Below are 19,429 nucleotides of genomic sequence, written 5' to 3' on the forward strand. Positions count from 1 at the left end.
TCTTGGGAAGAACTGACATCTTGACAATATTGAGTCTTCCTATCCATGAACATGGAATATCTCTCTATTTACTTAGTTCTTTGATTTCTTTCATCAGAGTTTTTTAGTTTTCCTCATAGAGATCTTGCACATATTTTGTTAGATTTATACCTGAGAACTTCACTTTTGGGGGTGCTAATATAAATGGTAGTGTGTTTTTAATTTCAAATTCTACTTGCTCGTTGGTAGTACATTGGAAAGCGATTGACTTTTGTATATTAACCTTTCATCCTGCAACCTTTCTATAATAGCTTGTTAGTTCCAACAGGTTTTATTGTTGATTCTTTTGTGTTTTCTACATGGAAAATCATGTCATCTGTGAATAGAGGCAGTTTTATTTTCTTCCTTCTCTGTCAGTATACCTTTTATTTCCTTTTCTTGTCTTATTGCATTAGTTGGGACTCCAGTACCATGTTGAAAAGGAGTGGTAAGAAGAGACATCCTTGTTTTGTTCCTGCTTAGTGGGAAAGCTTCTGGTTTCTCACTTACATTGTTTATAATTCTTCTGTTGCCTTCCTTTTAGATTTAAAGGCATATTCTAAAATCTCTTTTTCCCTCCAACTGCTTTAGATACTATTTCAGGTCTTTCACTGAGGAAATTAGTGTCTCTATACTGCCCTCCACTGCTTGTACCTAATTTGTGTCATTGTGCATTACAAAGCTTGTGATATTTACATTCTCTGTGCTCTGATCATATTATAAAGGTTAAAAACCAGTGAGTAGCATTTACAATATTATGATTGTATAATTGTTTTCCCTACAGGACCTACTAGGGTGTTTGGACCAGGAGGGAAGGAAGTGTAACGCTGTCATTAAATTATTTTGCTTTGAGGACAGCGTTTCAAGAATCAAGGTCAAATGGTTTCTCTTATACTCCTAAGTTTACTATCAAACCATAATTTATAGTGTTTCATAATGAAATAGGTCTTGGACTTTATCAAGTGCTTAGTTCTGTATCCCCCTGAGAACGTAATTTTTTTTCCATTAATCTTTAATGTGCTAGATTACACTAATAGATTTTCTTTTTTTTAAAGATTGGCACCCGAGCTTACAACTGTTGCCAATCTTCTTTTTTTTTTTTTTAATGCTTTTTTCTCCCCAAATCCCCCCAGTACATAGTTGTATGTTTTAGTTGTGGGTCCTTCTAGTTGTGTGGATTTTCTGATGATGAACTGTTCTTGCATTATTATTCAAGTACAATTTGAACTTGATTTCTTTTTTAATGCTTCGTTGGATTCAGTTAACTGATAGTTTATGTAGAAATTTGCTTCTTTATCTTTTGTGAAATTGGCCTGAAACTGCAAGATTTTCTGGACTGAGGACTTCATGGGATTGAGAAGAAGGATTAGCTACTGTTTATTTTGTTTCTTTCATAATGATATTGGACATACGGTGTTCTTTGACCAAATTGTGATAAAAATAAGAACTCAGTTTGCTAATCTTGTTTTAAAGTTAAATCTGAATTTTCAAGATTGTCAGTTTATAGTTCATGATATTTTACATAGTTTTTAGTATTTCTGTTATCTCTAGCATTTTCTCTGTGTTCAGTTTATTTTTCCTATTACCTATAGTTATTTTTTTCTAAAAGAAACTAAGTTTTGTGTTTTGTTTGTATCCTCTTGTTTTTATTTATTAGTATGATTTTATTCACTCTTTGCATTATCATTCTGTTGTTTCTCAACAGTCTTGGCAAAAAATTTGTCTATGTTGTTATTATTTATATTGGTGTTTTTGATGTCTGCTCTTAAGTTTATTATTTCCTTTTTTATTTTTTGGGTTCTATTGTTCTTTTTCTAGCTTCTTAACTTGAATACTAATAAACTCATCTATTTCCATTCTTTCTTGGCATTTGATAAATGTATTCAAATCTGTAACTTTCTCTATAAACAGCACTTTATTTAGTATCTCACAAATAGTGACCTGTATAGCTTTCTTTATCATCTATCTGAGAGTATTTGATAATTACCTGTACAAATTCCTCTCTAAACTCAGGATTGTTTAATATGGTTTGTTTGCTTTAAATCATTATAGACGTGAGGATGCTGTTGTTTTAAGCTTCCCTTTTGTTACTGAGTTGTTACCGTGTCGCATTTTGTTCAGAGAACATATTGTACGTTTGATATTTGTTGGCTTCCTTTGTGACTAACACGTAGAACTTTTTGTGAATGTCACGTGTACTGAAAAGTGTACTCTATGTCTGGATATTTATATATTAGAGAGCTTAGTAACTATCTTATTCGTACCTGCTATGTCGTTTGATTTTGTGTTTTGTGCTTGATGTATGTTTCTGAAGGGGCTGTGGTAAAGTCTCTTAGTTGTGATTGCTGTTTGATTTGTTTTTCTCCTTAGTTCTGAAAGTAGTTGCTTTATGTATTTTGAGGCTATATTGTCAGATACGTATGTATTTTATTTTCTTAAGCAATAGTGTTAAAATTTAATTTACTTGTATTTTTGCATTTCTTTTCCCTATTGAACAGAAATTTGTCATCATTTTCACTAAATTCTTCCAGCACTTTATTCATATCATTTATTTACTCAAAACTGTTATCTTTTTGTGGCTGTTCTTCAATGAGCCCTCTCAGTTATTCCTCTAATTTGTGTCAGTTGCTTTTTAGGTTTGTTGCTTAGTTGTCATACTGGGATTTTTTTCCCCCCGTGACATTCATGAGTTAATTCTGTTGTTTCTTGGGTCTGCTGTTTTCCTCTTAATTGGATTCTTCTTTTTAAATTTTAAAATATTTTTAAGAGAAGTTGTTTGAGAAGAGCATAAGAGACACATTACATAATGATAAAACAGTTAATTCACCAGGAAGACATAAATGTAAATGTACCTAACAAGAGAGTTTCAAAACGCACGAAGCATGGGGCTGGCCCAGTGGCATAGTGGTCAAGTTCATCTGCTCCCCTTCGGTGGCCTGGGGGTTGTGGGTTTGGATCCCAGGTGTGGACTTACACATGACTCATCAAGCCATGCTCTGGCAGCATCCCACATATGAAATAGAGGAAGATTGGCACAGATGTTAGCTCAGGGCCAATCTTCCTCATCAAAAACACACACACATACACACAAAGCAAAAACTGCCAGAAGTGAAAGGAAAAATCTGCAATTATCATTGGAGATTTTACTACTCCTTTCTTAGTATTCCAGGGAACTTGTGGATAGAAAATCAGCAAGAACTGTAAAACACCATCAGTCAAGTAGATCTAATTGACACTTGTGGAACACTCTGCCTGACAACAGCAGAATACACGTTTTTTCAAGTGCACATGGAACGTTCACCAAGATAAACCACCTCCTGGGTCATAAAACAAATACAAACCTGAAAGAATTGGAACCATCAAAGTATGTTCTCCGACCATAATGAAATTAGAATAGAAATCAGTAACACAAAGATAACTAGAAATTCAAGTTTGAATTTCTGAACAATCCATGGATCCAAAAGAAGTCTCAAGGGAAATTTTAAAATATTTTGAATGAAATGAAAATGAAAGCACAGCGTATCAAAATTTGTGGGATACAGCCAAAGATGTGCTAAGAGACATTAAAGCATTTATTAGAATAGAAGAAAGGTCTCAAATCAATAATTTAAGCTTCCACTCTATGAAACTAGAAATGGGGAGCAAAATAAATCTGAATCATACAGAACAAAAGTAATAATAAAGATAGACCAAAAATGAATTAAATTGAATTGATAACAGAAGAAAAAGTGAGAAAATCAATGAAACCCTAAGCTGCTTGTTTGTTTGTTTGTTTTTTACAAGAGAGCAATAAAATTCATAAACCTATAGCCAGGCGGGCAAAGAAAAAAAAACGGGAAGACACAAATTACCGATTTCAGGAACAAAAGGGGAGATACCACTATAGAGTCTAGACTCTGTGGACATGAATAGTACAAACAGCTCTGTGGATGCAAATTCGACAACTGAGATGAAGTGGACCAACTCCTCAAAAACCGTTGTAGTAGTTTCCTATTTCTGTTGTAACAAATTACTACCCGTTGAGTGGCTTAAAACAATATAAACTTCTTATCTTACGGTTCTGGAGGCCAGAAGTCTGCTGCAGGTCCCCCTGGAATAAAATGGAGTTGTCAGCAGCACTGCATTCCTTGCGGCAGGCTCTAGGGGACAGATTGTTTCCTTGTCTTTTTCCAGCTTCTCGAGGTTGCCAACATTTCTTGGTTTGTGGCCCCCTTTAAAAATCCTCAAAGCCAGAAAAGCAGGTGGTGTTCTACTCACATCTTCTCACTCTGACTACTTCTGCTTCATTCCACATTTAAGGACCCTTGTGATTACCTTGGACCCACCCAGAAAATCACATAATCTCCTTGTGTTAAAGTCAGCTGGTTATCAACCTTAATTCCATCTTCTCCCTAAATTCCCTTTTGCCATGTAACATAATATATTCATAGGTGCTGGGATTAAGATGTGGACATCTTTGCGGGGGGGGGGGGGGGGGAGGGCATTATTTTTCCTGCCACAACCACGTACTATCCAAACTCACTCAAGATGAAATAGATTTCCCACCCCAGCTCCACCTTCCCTCCAGAGCCTCTATTTTGCTTTTTGTCTCTATGAATTTGCCTATGCTGTGGACCTCATATAAGTAGAATCGTACAATATTTGTCATTTTTTGTCTGGATTATTTCACTTAGCTTAATGTTTTTAAGGTTCATCCTGTTGCCGTAATTGTTTTTGTTTTTTTCTTTGTGGAATATTAGCCCTGAGCTAACATCTGCCACCAATCCTTCTTTTTTTTTGCTGAGGAAGACTGGCCCTGAGCTAACATCCATGCCCATCTTCCTCTACTTTATATGTGGGATGCCTTCCATACTGTGGTTTGACAAGTAGTGCATAGGTCTGCACTAGGGATCACAACCGGTGAATCCTGGGCCACCAAAGTGGAACCTGCGAACTTAATCACTGCACCACTGGGCCGGCCCCCTTAATTGTCTTTTGACAGGTACAAAAGGCGATTCAATGGCAAAAGGATATTCTTTTCAACAAAGATGTTGGAACAGTTAGACATTCTTATGCAGAAATATTAATCTCAACCTAAATCTCATACCTTATACAAAAATTAACTCAAGATGGGTCATAGGACTAAGTATAAAATCTAAAAGAATAAAACTTTTAGAAGTAAACAGAAGATCTTCATGAACCAGGATTTGGCAGTGACTGTTTAGACACGATCCCAAAGACATAATGCATAAAACAAAAATTTGGTAAATTGGACTTCATCAAAATTAAAAACTTTTGTTCTACAAAAGATACTGTTTGGAGAATGAAAAGACAAGGTATAGACTGAGAGAATATATTTGAAAATTATATATCACATAAAGGACTTGTATCCAGAATGTAGAAAGAAAACACAACGGTAATTAAACAACTCAATTTTAAAAGGGGCAAAAGATTTAAGTAGATTTAAATGGACACTTCACCAGAGAGGATATAAGGATGGCAGATAACCACATGAACAGAGTTCAGCATCATTGGCCTCTAGGGAAATGCAAATTTAAACCGTAATGGGATCTCACACAGCTATTAGAACAGCTAAAATAAACCAAAAGAATACTGACAACACCAAGTACTGGCAAGAATGCAAACAGCTGGCTCTCTTATATGTTGGTGGTGAGAATGCAAAATGGTACAGCGACTCTGGAAAAAGGCAGAATCTTAAAGTTAATCATACATTTACCATATATATACCCAGCTGTCCCATTCCTAGGTTTTTACCCTAGAGAAATGAAAGCTTATGTTCATACAAAAACCTGTATGCAAATGTTTGTTAGTCGTTTTACTCATAGTTATCAAAACCTGGAGACAATCTAAATCTAAACAGGTAAATGGAGAAACAAATTGTGTTCAGCTGTACAGTGGAAGACGACTCGGCAATAAAAAGAAAGGAGCTGTGGTTCCAAGACCACCCTTATGTCTGGAGATTCATTAGAAGGACTTATGTGACTCTTTATAGTTGGACTCTTGGCTAAGATTTATAACAGCAGTGTGGTAAGGTTGCAGAGCCAGATCCTACGGGAAAAAGACCCGGATGGAGTCTGGAGGCTTCCCGATGTTCTCTCCTGTGGGAGAGTTTATAGATTGGGAGACTTGATATTGTTAAGCTGTCCGTTCTTATCAAATTAATCTATATACTCAATATCACCCTAATCAGAATTTCAGCAGACTTCACGTAGAAGCTGACAAGTTGTTCCTCAAAATTATTTAGAAATGTTAAGGATCTAGAATAATTAAAGTTGAAGAAGAAAGTTAAAAGAACTTAACTACCTGACTTTAAGACTTATTATCAAGCTATAGTGATTAAGACAGTATGGTATTGGCATAAAGATCAACAAATAGATCAGTATAATGTAATAGAGAATCTAGAAATACGCTAACATAAATACAGTGAGTTGAGTTTTTGACAAAAGTGCCAAAGCAATTAGTGCTAGAAAGTCTTTTCGTTAAATAATGCTGGAACAAGTGGATATCTTTTTGGGAAAAAATGAGCCTTGACCCTTACGTCAACACTATAAACAAAAACATTAATTTGATATGGATTTACAGACCTGAATGTGAAAAATAAAAAACGTAGGAGAAGATCTTCATGATCTTAGAGACACCATAAAAGAAAAAACTGGAAAATTGGACTGGATCAAAATTTAAAACTTGTCTTCAAAAGACGCCATTAAGAATGTCAAAAACCAAGCTACAAATTAGGAGAAAATGCTCGCCCTACATATATCTGACAAAAGACATCTAGAATACACAGAGAACTAGCACAGTAAGTGATGCCGCAGCAAGCTTTTTTAAAAATGTGAGTAGTCACTTCACGAAGGGAGTTATTGCGACGGTCAATAAACAAATGAAGCGCTGTACAACATCCTTACTCATTAGGGAAATGCATGTTGAGACCACAAAGAGAAGCCATTGCATAACCAGCACAATGACTAGGATTAAAAAGATTGACAAGACCAAGTATTGGTGAGGTGGAACAACTAGAACCCTCATAAACTGTTACGAGTGTAAAAACTTGTATATTTTTTGTTCCTCAGTTTCCCTGACTCCTAAACTCGAGGAAGATTGTATGCAGTGGTGCTCAAATTCAGATGCCCAGGAATTCATGGGAAACATGATAGAGTGATGTCTAGGCTAAGCAGGACTCTTGGTTGCAAGTGACCCAGCTTGATTCCACTTAATCCCCAAAAGATGAATATATGGTCTCAGGTGACTGAATTCATGGGTAAGTTAACGTCAGGCTCAGTTAGAGCCAAATACTTACACCATGTCTACAGCAATCTGCCTCTCTGCTCCACTTTCCTCTGGGATGGCATAGTTTTCAGACAGACCTTGGTCACAGTGGCCACATGCGGCCTCAGGATTATAACCTGCAATGTTGCACCCTGTTACTAAACCTGGCTCCCGAGATTGTCTTTGATTGGCGCACCCCTAAAGCAGTTGTCAGAACCACTGAGGCCTTGGACTGAGACAGTGAGGGTGCAGGGGTTCTTCCCTCAAAAACAGGCACCGTCATTAGAAAAAGGAGAAGTGAATACTAGTCTTGCAAAACAACCTATTTTCTCTACATTGTGCTTAGTTAATGTTAATTTCCCTAAATCCAGAGCTCTTATGTCCCAGGCCCTTGCTAGGCCTTGGGAATGTAAAGGTTGATAGTCTGAATAGAGAGCAAATCTGTAGCCTGGCATTGAAAACTCCCTGTGATAGGCATGGCCTCATCTTCATTTTGTTCATTGGCTTTATTCTCTTCCAGGCACTTAGTGCTCCGTGTACTTGAGTTTCAGGTAGTGGCCATCCTTGTCCTTGTTCATTACTGTTTCTTCCCTCGGAGTGCTGTCCATCTAGAATATGCCAATCCCTTCCACCTTGACACGAGTCAGTCCTCCTCCTTTCAAGGCCTGGCTCAAGCAACACCTCTTTCAGAAGCCCTCTCTGAGATTCTTTGCCCTACACTGGTTTCTCCTCTTTACTTTTGGCTCTTTTTCTAGCCGTAGCTTATCTTAGCTCTAAGTTCCTTCAGCTCTCAGTGTCCTCGTTGCACCTAGGAAATGCTGGGCACACGGTAGGCTTAGTAAATAATTGACATTTATTGGTGCATTCTGGGTATTTGTGGAATTATCTTTTGCAGTCCTTTAATTGCCCAGCAGTACCAGATATTTGTAAGCTGGCCATTTACATACTATTTTGTATACACATTAGTTAGTTAGTAGTAACTTAACTGCTTCCCAATCCCTCTTTGATGTAGCTTCATCATCTGTTGTGTGGCATTTTCATGTTTCTTACACAAATGCCGTCAGAATAGTAGTGTTGGTGTGGCAGTCATGGCTGCGTGTCAGTTTTCTCTTTAAACATCCATTTTGACTAGAAGCAAAAACACCAATTGATTGTTTTTTCCCCAATTCAGTAATCATTTATTGGCATGCATCTTGTAGAGTAGTGGTTCTCAAACTTCAGTGTATCGGAATCACCTGGTGGGTATTTTATTTTATTTTATTTTTTTAATTGCAGTAACATTGGATTATAACATCATATGGCTTTCGGATGTACATCATAATATATTTTGAATTCTGTCTAGATTACATCATGTTCATCACCCAAAAACTAATTATAGTCCATCCCCTCACATGTGAGCCTAATCACCCCTTTTGCCCTCCCCTCCCCTGGTAACCGCCAATCCAGTCTCCTTTGTTATGTGTTTGTTTGTTGTTGTTTTTATCTTCTACTTATGAGTGAGATCATGTGGTATTTGACTTTCTCCCTCTGACTTATTTGACTCAGCCTAGTACCCTCAAGGTCCATCCATGTTGTCACAGATGGCCAGATTTCATCATTTCTTATGGTTGAGTAGTATTCCATTGTTTATAAATACCACATCTTCTTTATCCATTCGTCCCTTGATGGGCATCTAGGTTGCTTCCAAGTCTTGGCTATTGTGACTAATGCTACAATGAAAGTAGGGGTGCAAGTATCTTTATGCATTTGTGTTATCAAGTTCTTTGGATAAATACCCAGCAGTGGGATACGTGGATCATATGATAGATCTATCCTTAATTTTCTGAGGATATGCCATACTGCTTTCCATAGTGGCTGTACCAGTTTGCACTCCCCCTGGTGGGTATTTTAAAACACAAATTGCTAGGCCTCATCTCCAGAGTTTCTGATTCAGTAGGTCTGAGATGGACTGAAGAATTTGCATTTTTAACACCTACTCAGGTGGTGCTAATGGTGCTGGTCCAGGAACCACGCTGTGAGGGCCAGTCTGCTGGTAGATTTAACTCTCATTGCACATCAGAATCACCGAAGGAGTTTTTCCCCTTCGCTCTTTTTTCAGAACTAGCCTTTGCTCACTTAAGTAAAAGTGTTTGGAAGCCCTGCTAAAGCATGGTGTTAGCAGGATTTTATGACAAATATAGACAGAATTCCTTTACTCTCTCTGTAGCATCTGCATGATGAATATAAATGGTGGAGGTATTGACCAGCTATGGTTTAGTGGTTCTCACTCACGAAAATATTTATTCTTTTTTTTTTCTTTTTGAGAAAGATTAGCTCTGAGCTAACATCTGCTGTCAATCCCCCTCTTTTTGCTGAGGAAGCCTGGCCCTCAGCTAACATCCGTGCCCATCTTCCTCTATTTTATATGTGGGACACCTGCTTGCCGAGTGGTACCCTGTCCGCACCCAGGATCCACACCGGTGAACCCCGGGCGGCTGAAGCGGAATGTGCAAAACTTAACCACTGTGCCACTGTGCCAGCCCCGAAAATATTTATTCTTAATTCTGTAGATAGTTTGCTCTTTGGTCTTGGCCAATTTCCATAATTTTTCAAAGCCTTGGTTTTCTTATCTTTAACAGGACATTAAAAACACCTTTCTCACCATTTTGCAATCATCATTGCAAGAATCATCGACGGATGCTAAATCTTCTGAGGGCAGAGAGAAGTTTCATGAAAATTATTTTCAAGGTCTTAGAGTGTCTCCTGTAGATTTCTTAATAGTTGTACGAGGAAGAAAGTAACTGGAGAAATAGGCTATCCCTTTGAGTGGGTGATCAAAATTAACATCATCAGTAAGGGGAAGATGGACATCTAGTCTCTAGATGATACCCTTACCAGGACACAACATCGCTTATGTAGGAGTCTGACTGGTAACACGTAACTACAATCTAATCATAGGGAAACATCAGACAAACCCAAAGTCAGGAGCATTCTTTTTTTTGAAGGACTTGTATTCTTCTGCCGTATCAGTGTCATAAAAGATAAAGAAAGATTGGGGCACTGTTCCAGAGTAAAGGAGATTAAAGAAACATGATAGCTAAAAGCAATATGTCATCCTAGACTGGGTCCTGCACTGAAGGGGAGAAAGTGCAATAAAGGATAGTATTGGGTCAGATGATAAATTGGGATATGAATGCTAGCTTAAATGACATTATTGGATCAATTTTGAATTTCCTAAGGTTGATATCAGTACTGTGGTTATGTAGAATAATCTCCTTATTCTTAGGGAACATACATTGAAATATTTAAAGGTAAAAATACATGATGTGTGTAACCATCTCAAGTGGGTCAGAAAAATAACTGAGCGCGAATGATACAGCAGATGGGGCAAGGATACAGGTGTTCTCTGTGTTATTCCTGTGGCTTTTTTGAAAGTTTGAAATTATTCCCAAGTAAGTTAAAACAAAACATCCTCTGCTCCATTTCAGGGTAGTTGTAAAGATTTTTAAAATTTATATAAAATGTTTTCAAGGAGCAGTGCGCTTTACAAATGATGGTTCATCTGCTGCTTTGTCTAGGTAACCTATCTCATTCTGTGGATGCTCTCAGCCAGGTTGTTAGCTCCTGAGAGCCTGCAGGAGGTCAGCATCACCCTGACTTGTGGTACCCAGCCCCCAAGTAGGGCGGCTTCTCAAGTGGCTTGAGCGGTGCCTCAGATGCAGGCACACTGATGTGTGACTCACCTGAGCATAGTCTATTGTGTATTGTACCTTTAGCTTTGAAAACTATGTTTTCTTTCAGCGCAAAATGGAGTTAATTCTGACTGGGAGAAGAAAGTAATTGAATATTTTAAGGAAAAGCTGAAGGAAAATAATGCTCCTAAATGGGTAAGCTTGTTGCTGTTTAGGGGTGGGGGGTGAGGGTTGATCACCTTCCAGTTTCTCTCAGTAGGAGTAGTAATCCGTATATAATTTAAGAATATGTAATTTAATGTCTACTGCCCTCTGCTTCAAGTGCATACTTTTATATTATAAGAGTTTGGTCTCTTTTGCAGCTTTAACTTAAATCCAAGCAGTTAAATGCTTGTATGTTTGTGCCTCTAGGTGGCAGTAACTGACTATATTATTTTCTAAGAAAATTAAATTTGAGAGCTTCGATTATCTTTATTACCTTTATTTTAAAAGAATTGGCAGGTAGTAGTTTTAAAAGAAGAACTCAACAAAGCAAATGCCTTTCTGCTAACTGAAGAGCGTTCTGAAGGAAAAGCATCCTTTTACGTAATAGTCGGTTCTCATACAAACTTGCAAGAACTCAGAAAGTGCTTTGTCCAGCAGTTATGTTGTGTTGACCGTTGAGATCATTTGGCTCCCTGGCGGGGCTTGATGTTTTGTGTGTGGGGGTTGCAGTTTGGGTCTGGATATATCCTCTCTGTTCTGTAGATGGAGTATTTTATTGACTTGATTCTCTTCCTTTCAGGTACCGTCACTGAATGAAGTTCCCCTTCATTATTTGAAACCTAACAGTTTTGTGAAGTTCCGCTGCATGATTCAGGATATGTTTGACCCTGAGTTTTATATGGGGGTTTATGAAACGGTCAACCGAAACACGAAAACACGGGTATGGATTACTTTTCTCCTGAAACTTTCTGTTTCTGATTAATGATGTTGATTTTGCCCTTGCGTTGTTTATGGTACTTTCGATTCAGATATACTGATGCAATACTGTTGTCCTTTGTTTTGGGTCATAGGTTCTTCATTTTGGAAAATATAGAGATGTAGCGGAGTGTGGGGTATGTATCCTTAAGATCTATAAAACATTTTTAATAAGAATTTTTTCCTAAGCAGAGAATTTATGACGTTTCTTTGGTGATCTTAAATGTGTCTTGTATGTAAATAAGTTCTAAGAAGTCATGTGAAATGTTTTCTTTATTTGCCTTTAAGAGTTTCTGATAAGATATTTTATCTTCAAAAAATCTCTAGAAGGTGGAATATTGTAGTTGACAAAACTAATTCCTTGCTTTTCCCAATTGTCTATATACTTGGTTAAAAAATTACAGGTTATGATAAATTCTTTTAAAATGAAAGTAGGAGATTAATTTCAGGCTCAACGCTTGCTTAATTAAATTTGACTAAATCCTGCCCTCTTTTCCTAGGAGAAAAAAAGTTTTTGATAAACTTAAGCTTTCTTTGATAAAAGGAAGTAATAGAAACTCTTTTACATATCAATAATGGGAGAGGGAAGAAGGCGGAACACTGGATAGAATTATAATTGTGAAAGGGATGGTCTTGACTAGGAACTTACTAGAAAAGCAGTTATAGAGGAGCCACAGTGTACTTGCGCTTTTTTATTGCTTTTCTGATAATAGAGGAACAACATGCAGAATTAAATTTAATTTCATTCAGACACCTGTTCAACATGCCTGACATTGTAACTGAGGCAAGTTTAACATTTATTTCTAGTTTAAAAATCAAAAAAAACAAGATTAACAGCATGTCAAAGTAAATATATTGACTGAAAAGTGTCTCCCATATTTTGCTTTTTGTGTGTTTCTCATGTGATTCTATTGGCACACAAATGGTAATGGCACTTGTTGGAAAGAAAACAGCTATCACAGGTGGGGGGTGACGAGCCAGGTGCTCAGGCAGGGCCTGGGTAGATGGGGGGACCTCGGTGGAGTTACCCCCATTCTGGGTCTAGTTCTGTGCTTTGCGGATCCAGAATCTCAGTTTAATCGGATTACCTGGGGCTTTTTACATTCTGGGCGTCGGACTCCTGCTTACCCGAACCTCAGGAGATTGATCTGTAAACCCCCATACCAGCCCGTTAATTAGCAGTAGAAGTTGTTCGTGGTGGAATAAAGTGTTCTAGTTCACCGGGCCAGTCTCGACAGAAGAGCAGCCCTAATTTGAAAGGTTGCCGCAAAGATTATGTTAAACAAAAATGTAACTTCTTCCCACTATTTAGAGTAATGGACTCATGAAAGACGGATTTGTATTAATACACAACTTTTTCTACTGCACAGTCATGCTGTATTACTGTGGCTCCGTAACCTCAGCATCTGAAAATGGGAAAATAAAATAGCTATGGCTCTCCATCTGTGACACTACTGAGGCAGAGAGAGTTTGTGCAATAGAGTCGTAAGGAAAAGCACCAAGCCAGGAAAAGGGGACTTTGGGCCTGGAAAGAAGGAAACAAACAAAAAACCCAGCTTAAACACTTTATCTCAGGCTCAGACTCAATGTCTCTTGGCTCCTTTTTTTCCCCTACAAAATGGAGTATACATTTTATTTGCTTTTAAGAGGATTTATTTATATTATAAAAGTAATACACGCTTTTGGTGTTTTTTTTAGAATTTTTTTTTTTAAGATTTTATTTTGGCTTTTTCTCCCAAAGCCCCCCAGTACATAGTTGTATATTTTTAGTTGTGGGTCCTTCCAGCTGTGGCATGTGGGACGCCGCCTCAGCATGGCCTGACAAGCGGTGCCATGTCCGCGCCCAGGATCCAAACCTGTGAAACCCTGGGCCACCAAAGTGGAGCGCACGAACTTAACCACTCAGCCATGGGGCCGGCCCTGTAATACGTGTTTATTAAAGTAATTTTTAGTGCTACATCTTGGGCCCTTTCTACCTCTTAGGATTTTCTAAGTATATTTGAAACACAGAATATGCCTTTTCCAGGGAATAATGTCTGACTCTTAAATCTCATCTCAGAGATACCTGGTAATGAGTATTTCATTAAATTCCTATTTTATAGGCTGATTTTGATAGTTTTCTGTGCAAAAGAGAGTGGAATTACCATGTGCTTTGTCTTTGAAAGCATCCTGTTTATTAAAAAGGATTTAATTTTGTAACCTAGAGTGCTGTGTATTCTGGATTTGAGAGAAGGTGGCATATTGATTATTGTGTGTGAAATTATTTTATATTAGTTTTCCTTTAAAAAATAGTAATTTGGATTTAGTAGTTGCTTGGTTTTATAAGTAATATGAAAATGTGGTTGCTAATTTTTAAAAATGTTGTTTTCTTAATAAAATTTAAAAATACTTTTTGTACACATCATAGCCTCAACAAGAAGTTGATGTGAACTCTCCACGAACCACCACTTTGGAAAGACAGACTTTCTACTGTGTCCCAGTGCCTGGGGAATCCACCTGGGTAAAAGAAATATCCTTTCTTACGTGTTCACTGGTTCCTGATTATTTTCTTAATTGAAAAGACCACAATTCACATTCTGAGTTGTTAAAAACTTAGTCTTTTTACTTCAGTGAAGTTTGCTGGGGAAAAAAAAATGATTCTTCATTTACAAAGCTTGGCTTTATTTTAATAAAACGTGTTTCATTTGTCCTAAACAAGACAACCTGTAAAGCAACCTAGGTATTCATCACTGAGAAATGATAAAATTATGGCACATTCCTATCGTGAAATGCTACTAAAAAGATTGAGGGAGATTTAAAGGTACTGAAAAAGAATTGCAATAATTAAATAAACAAATAGTTTTAAATTAGAACTAATTCTCATTTTATCAAGGGAAAACAACATGTTGGTTCTTTTGAAGGAGGTTGTGGACCATCTCGGGCTTCTTTTTGTTTAATTTTTTTAGCTAGTAGTTTTTTTAGGCATAATTCACATGCTCTGAAATGCTAGGCTTTAGGGGTACACCTCAGTGATTTGGATAGGTGCCTGCACCCGTCTAATTTACAACCCAGTCACAGGAAAGAACTTGTGCCAGAAAGTTCCCTTGTGCCTTTTTCTAGTCACCACTCCCCTCCCTTGCAGCCACCATCCGATTTCTTTCTCTCTGGTTTCGTTTTACCTATTCTTGGATGTCGTACCAATGGACTCATAGAGTACAGTTTTTGTCTCATCGCTTTTGTTCAGCCTAGTGCATTTGAGAGGCATCCATGTGTTATCAGTAGTTCATTTCTTTATATTGCCAGTGGTGTTCGTTTCTATCACCTCCATTGGATGAGCATTTGGGTTGTTTCCAGTTTGTGGCCAGGCATCTTCTTCATGAGATTTTTAATTCAATTTTTTTAGTACTTATTTTGTGTCACTTGTGATAAGTTGTAGCCTTCAAGGAATTGTTTCAAAATTATTTAATCTCACTTGTTGAATTTATGTCAATAACATCAAGCTTTTACTTCCTTATTTTCTTTGTAATGTCTGGGGGATATCTAGCAGTGGTCTCTTCTTTCATTTCCAGTAGTGTTGATTACCTTTTCTCTTTTATTCTTGGTCATGTTGCTGGTGGTTTGTCAAAAAACCAACTTTTTTACTTTAATTTTCTGTTTTCTATTTCATTGATTTCTGCTCTATTTTCTTACTCTTTAGTTTGGTTTTAATTCCTTTCTCCAGCTTTTGCAAGTGAATGTTCACATCATTAATTTCAAATCTTCCTTCTTTTCTAATGTTAGCATTTAAGGCTATAAGTATCTTTCTAATCACTGCTTTAGTTGCATTCCACAAATTTTGATTTGTTATTTTTACTATCATTCGGTTCAAAATATTTTCTAATTTCCCTTGTGGTTTCTTCTTTGCTCCCTGATCTTTGCAAGACTGTACCTCCGTTTACCCCCTCCCATTCTTTATGCTGCTGTTGTCATACACAACACTTACTTGTACTTAAATTATAGAATCCACAGTATATTATTTTTTTTTTGCTTTAAACAGTTGTCTTCCACATAAATTGAGAAATGAGAAAAAAAATACATCGTTTATATTTGTGTACACATTTACCATTTCCAGCTCTCTTTGTTCTTTGTTTTTTATCTAGAACTGTTTTACTAAGCTTTTTTCTTTTTAAGTACAGATCTGTTGGTGATGAATTCTCTCAGCTTTGGGTCAACTGAAAATGTCTTTATTTCACCTTTATTTCTGAAGGATCTTTTCACTGGATATAGAATTCTTGATTGACAGGTATTTCCCTCTCCAACACTTTACTGACATTGTTCTCCTGACTCCTGGCCTCCATTGATTTTTTAAGGGAAGGCTAGCATCATCTTGTCCTTGTTCCCCTGTGTGTAATGTCTTTGATTTCTAATGTTCTCTCTTTCTCTGTGGTTTTTGCCAGTTTGACTGTGATGTGCCTAGATGTGAGTTTTTTGTGTGTTTATCTGGCTTGGGTTTTTTTTTTTTTTTTTACCTTTTGGGTCTGTGGGTTGATATTTTTCAGATTTCAGCCTTTATTTCTTCCAATATTTTTCTGTCCCCAGTCTCATCATTGTCTCATTTTCTGGTGCTCTAGTCACGTGATTGTTAGACTACTTGTTATTTTCCTCCAGGCGACTGAGGCTCAGTCCTTTTTTTTTTTTTTAGTTCTAGATTTTTTTTTAATGTCCTTATCTGCTAACTGCAATATTTGGGTCATCTCTGGGTTTGTTTCTGTTGACTATTTTTAATCCTGATTCTAGGTCGTATTTTCCTGCTTCTTCACATAAGTAATAATGTGTTATTGTATGCTGATATACAACATTGTGGAAAGTTTGGTTTTGTCTTCAAGAATGTTGCATTTTGTTCTGACAGGCAGGTGATTTAAGTGGATCACTTCCCTCTTGTCAAGGCTTGGTTCTGGGATTTCTTAAGGTGGGTGTGGAGTAGCCTTGCTGTGCAGGACATAGTCCTTACTCATGAGATGTGCTATTTCTGGGTCTTACCTGAGTGTCCGGAATGTTCAGCAGCGTCCAGTTCTAGTGTTGCACAACTTCCAGAATCTCCATTTAGCTCCCAGCCAACCAGCAGCTGTTCTCTGCTAGGCCTTAAGGAATCTTGACTTGTGCATCCACAGTTTTGTACTCAGCAAAAGACCTGAGTGGAACCTGCACAGATTTCTGGGTCTTCTGTCTGCAACTCCTTCCTTTCTAGTTCTGTCCTGCAAATTCTCGTTCTTTCAGTAGCTGTGAACTATTTACTCTGTTTTCTCTACCCAACAAGAGCAGGCCTCCACTTCTCTTTGTTGCAGCTTAGGAGTTCTCCTAAGAGAGAGCTGGGGAGAGTGTGGAGTTTACCCAGCGTGTTTCTCATTCAAGGATCATAACCTCATGCTCCCTGTTGTCCAGTGACTGAGCACAGTTGCTTCCTGTCTTCTGCCCAGTTTCATCGCTCCTTACAGGAGGGGCAGGGGCGTAAAGTTGAGCTGTTGCTCTCATGACCAGAACTGGAAGTCCAACCTTTTTTTAAAAACACATTTTTCTTTTAACCGAATTGCCAAACTAGTCATCTTTTGTTAGTCATATAATTAGCATAACTTAGGCTATTCCTCGGTTGATGGTAGTCTTTTCTTAACCTTTCATTTAACGCCTATGTTAATGCAAACCAAGCTCGAGTCAGTCCTTCAACATCCTACACGCCCAGTCGTCACAAGAGGAGTTACGAAGACGATGAAGACATGGACCTACAGCCCAATAAACAGAAAGACCAACATGCCGGTGCCAGACAAGCAGGTAGCGTGTGCCAACAGGCTGTCTGTAGACTTCAGCTCTCTTGCAGAAGGTTCATTTTCAGAATTAACTGTTGTGTGATATAGCTCTAGATTTATGAGCTGGCATGATTTGACAGCCTTGCTTTCAAGTTTACCAGAATTATAGACAGTTTGGAGAGTTTTCACAGTACTCTTCGGTCAGATTATGCTTTGTAATGGAGCTATTAACGTCACTTAGTGAGAGGGGACCTGCTCGGCTGTCAGTTTGAGAGTCTCAAGTGGTTAGCTGAAAAAAGTCTTTTCTCTTTCTTCATATTTATTTTTGTCTCTGCTCTTAAGTAATATGGAAGCATAGTACTTTATCCTAAAAATGATTTATTTATATCTGAAAACATCCTTTCTTAATTTTCTTTTTGGAGTAGTGGTAAGACTGAGGTTATCAGAGGCAAAGCATGAAGTCGTGGTTGCGCTAGATTGCTTATTCCTAAACTTTAGAGCAGATAACCCTTAGAAGAGTCACAGTTCTATTTGTCCTGTTTACATAGGTTTATAGTGGTTTATTGCTTAAAACATGCTTAAGATACAACTAATTCTGATGAAAACAAGGAGACCGAAAGTTGAAATTTTCTGAGAGCGTGAGAGGATTTCCAACTTGGTGTGTATCATTATTGCTTTCACCAAGTCACAGTTTTTATGAGCAGTGAACGTCTTCATTCCAGCGAGTAGATAAGGTTGTCTTTATTTCTCCTTTTATGTGCCAGTCACTTCTTTTTAGCTCCTTTAATCAGAGGGCAAGTTAAAGGGAGAGGAGGTAAAAGAAATTAGTCTAGTTAGTTGGTATTTGTAAGGTTGGGTTGAAAGAGCAAGCGTGACAATCAGTGGTAAACAAAGATTTACTAATGAATTTCATTTAACCATATGTTATTCTACTTTATAAGTTCCTATTACTGTGTTTCCTTAATGCTAAGGCATACTTGAATGTTTTTAAACTTAGATGTTTTACAGTAAAATATACGCCAAAAAAAAAGTCTTCTTTCTTTTTCTCCACCTACCCCCAAATGTTTATTAAAATTAATGGTGTATCATAACAGTAAGTGACATGTTAGAATCCAGGACATACGGTAATTCTCTTTCTTAGCACTTAAGCAATTGCTGCTCCTTTCTGTTTCTGACCCCTTTTGTTTGAATGTCACGCTGCAGGGCTCTTTGTACATTGAGTGCATTGTTTACGTAAACTGTAGCTAGCTTGTTGGGTTTAGGCAGTCTTCTAAGCTGTATATGTTTCTTAACTTTTCTTTGAGAAAAGTGTAGATTCCTATGCAGTTGTGAGAAATAGTAGAGAGAGACCCTGTCTACCCTTGAGCCAGTCTCCCCCAATGGTAGCATCTTAGATAATTACAGTAGAACATCATAACCAGGCCATGGCTCTTGATGCAACCCATCGACCTTATCCGGAATTCACAGCTTCACGTGCACTTACTCCTGTGTGATGTGTTTAGTTCTGTGCAGTTGCATCACCTACGTAGATTCCTGTGACCACTGCCACAATCAGGATACGGGACGATTCATTACCCACATTTCTTGTGTTGCCCTTTCACAGTCACACCCACCTCTCCTGCCTCCCCTCCCCACAAGTCCCTAACACCTGGCAACCACTAATGTGTTCTCCAACTCTGTAATTTTGTTATTTCAGGCATGTTATATAAATGGAATCATATAGTATATAAACTTCGTCGATTGGCTTTTTTCATT

At 37.6% G+C, this 19,429-nt stretch overlaps 1 protein-coding gene across 2 annotated transcripts in view; it reads left to right on the top strand.

The window, feature by feature from the left end:
* The window catches only part of MCMBP (minichromosome maintenance complex binding protein), a 44,729-nt gene that overhangs the window by 7,696 nt on the left and 17,604 nt on the right, over positions 1–19,429 (top strand). For both annotated transcript variants that reach the window (XM_014849223.3, XM_014849224.3), the window contains exons 2-6: positions 11,065–11,150; positions 11,740–11,880; positions 12,011–12,052; positions 14,323–14,424; positions 17,555–17,699. In XM_014849223.3, the coding sequence (XP_014704709.1) occupies positions 11,065–11,150; positions 11,740–11,880; positions 12,011–12,052; positions 14,323–14,424; positions 17,555–17,699 (516 nt within the window). The remainder of the gene's footprint in view (positions 1–11,064; positions 11,151–11,739; positions 11,881–12,010; positions 12,053–14,322; positions 14,425–17,554; positions 17,700–19,429) is intronic.

This window comes from Equus asinus, chromosome 2 (assembly GCF_041296235.1).
Source record: "Equus asinus isolate D_3611 breed Donkey chromosome 2, EquAss-T2T_v2, whole genome shotgun sequence".
Classification (NCBI taxonomy): domain Eukaryota; kingdom Metazoa; phylum Chordata; class Mammalia; order Perissodactyla; family Equidae; genus Equus; species Equus asinus.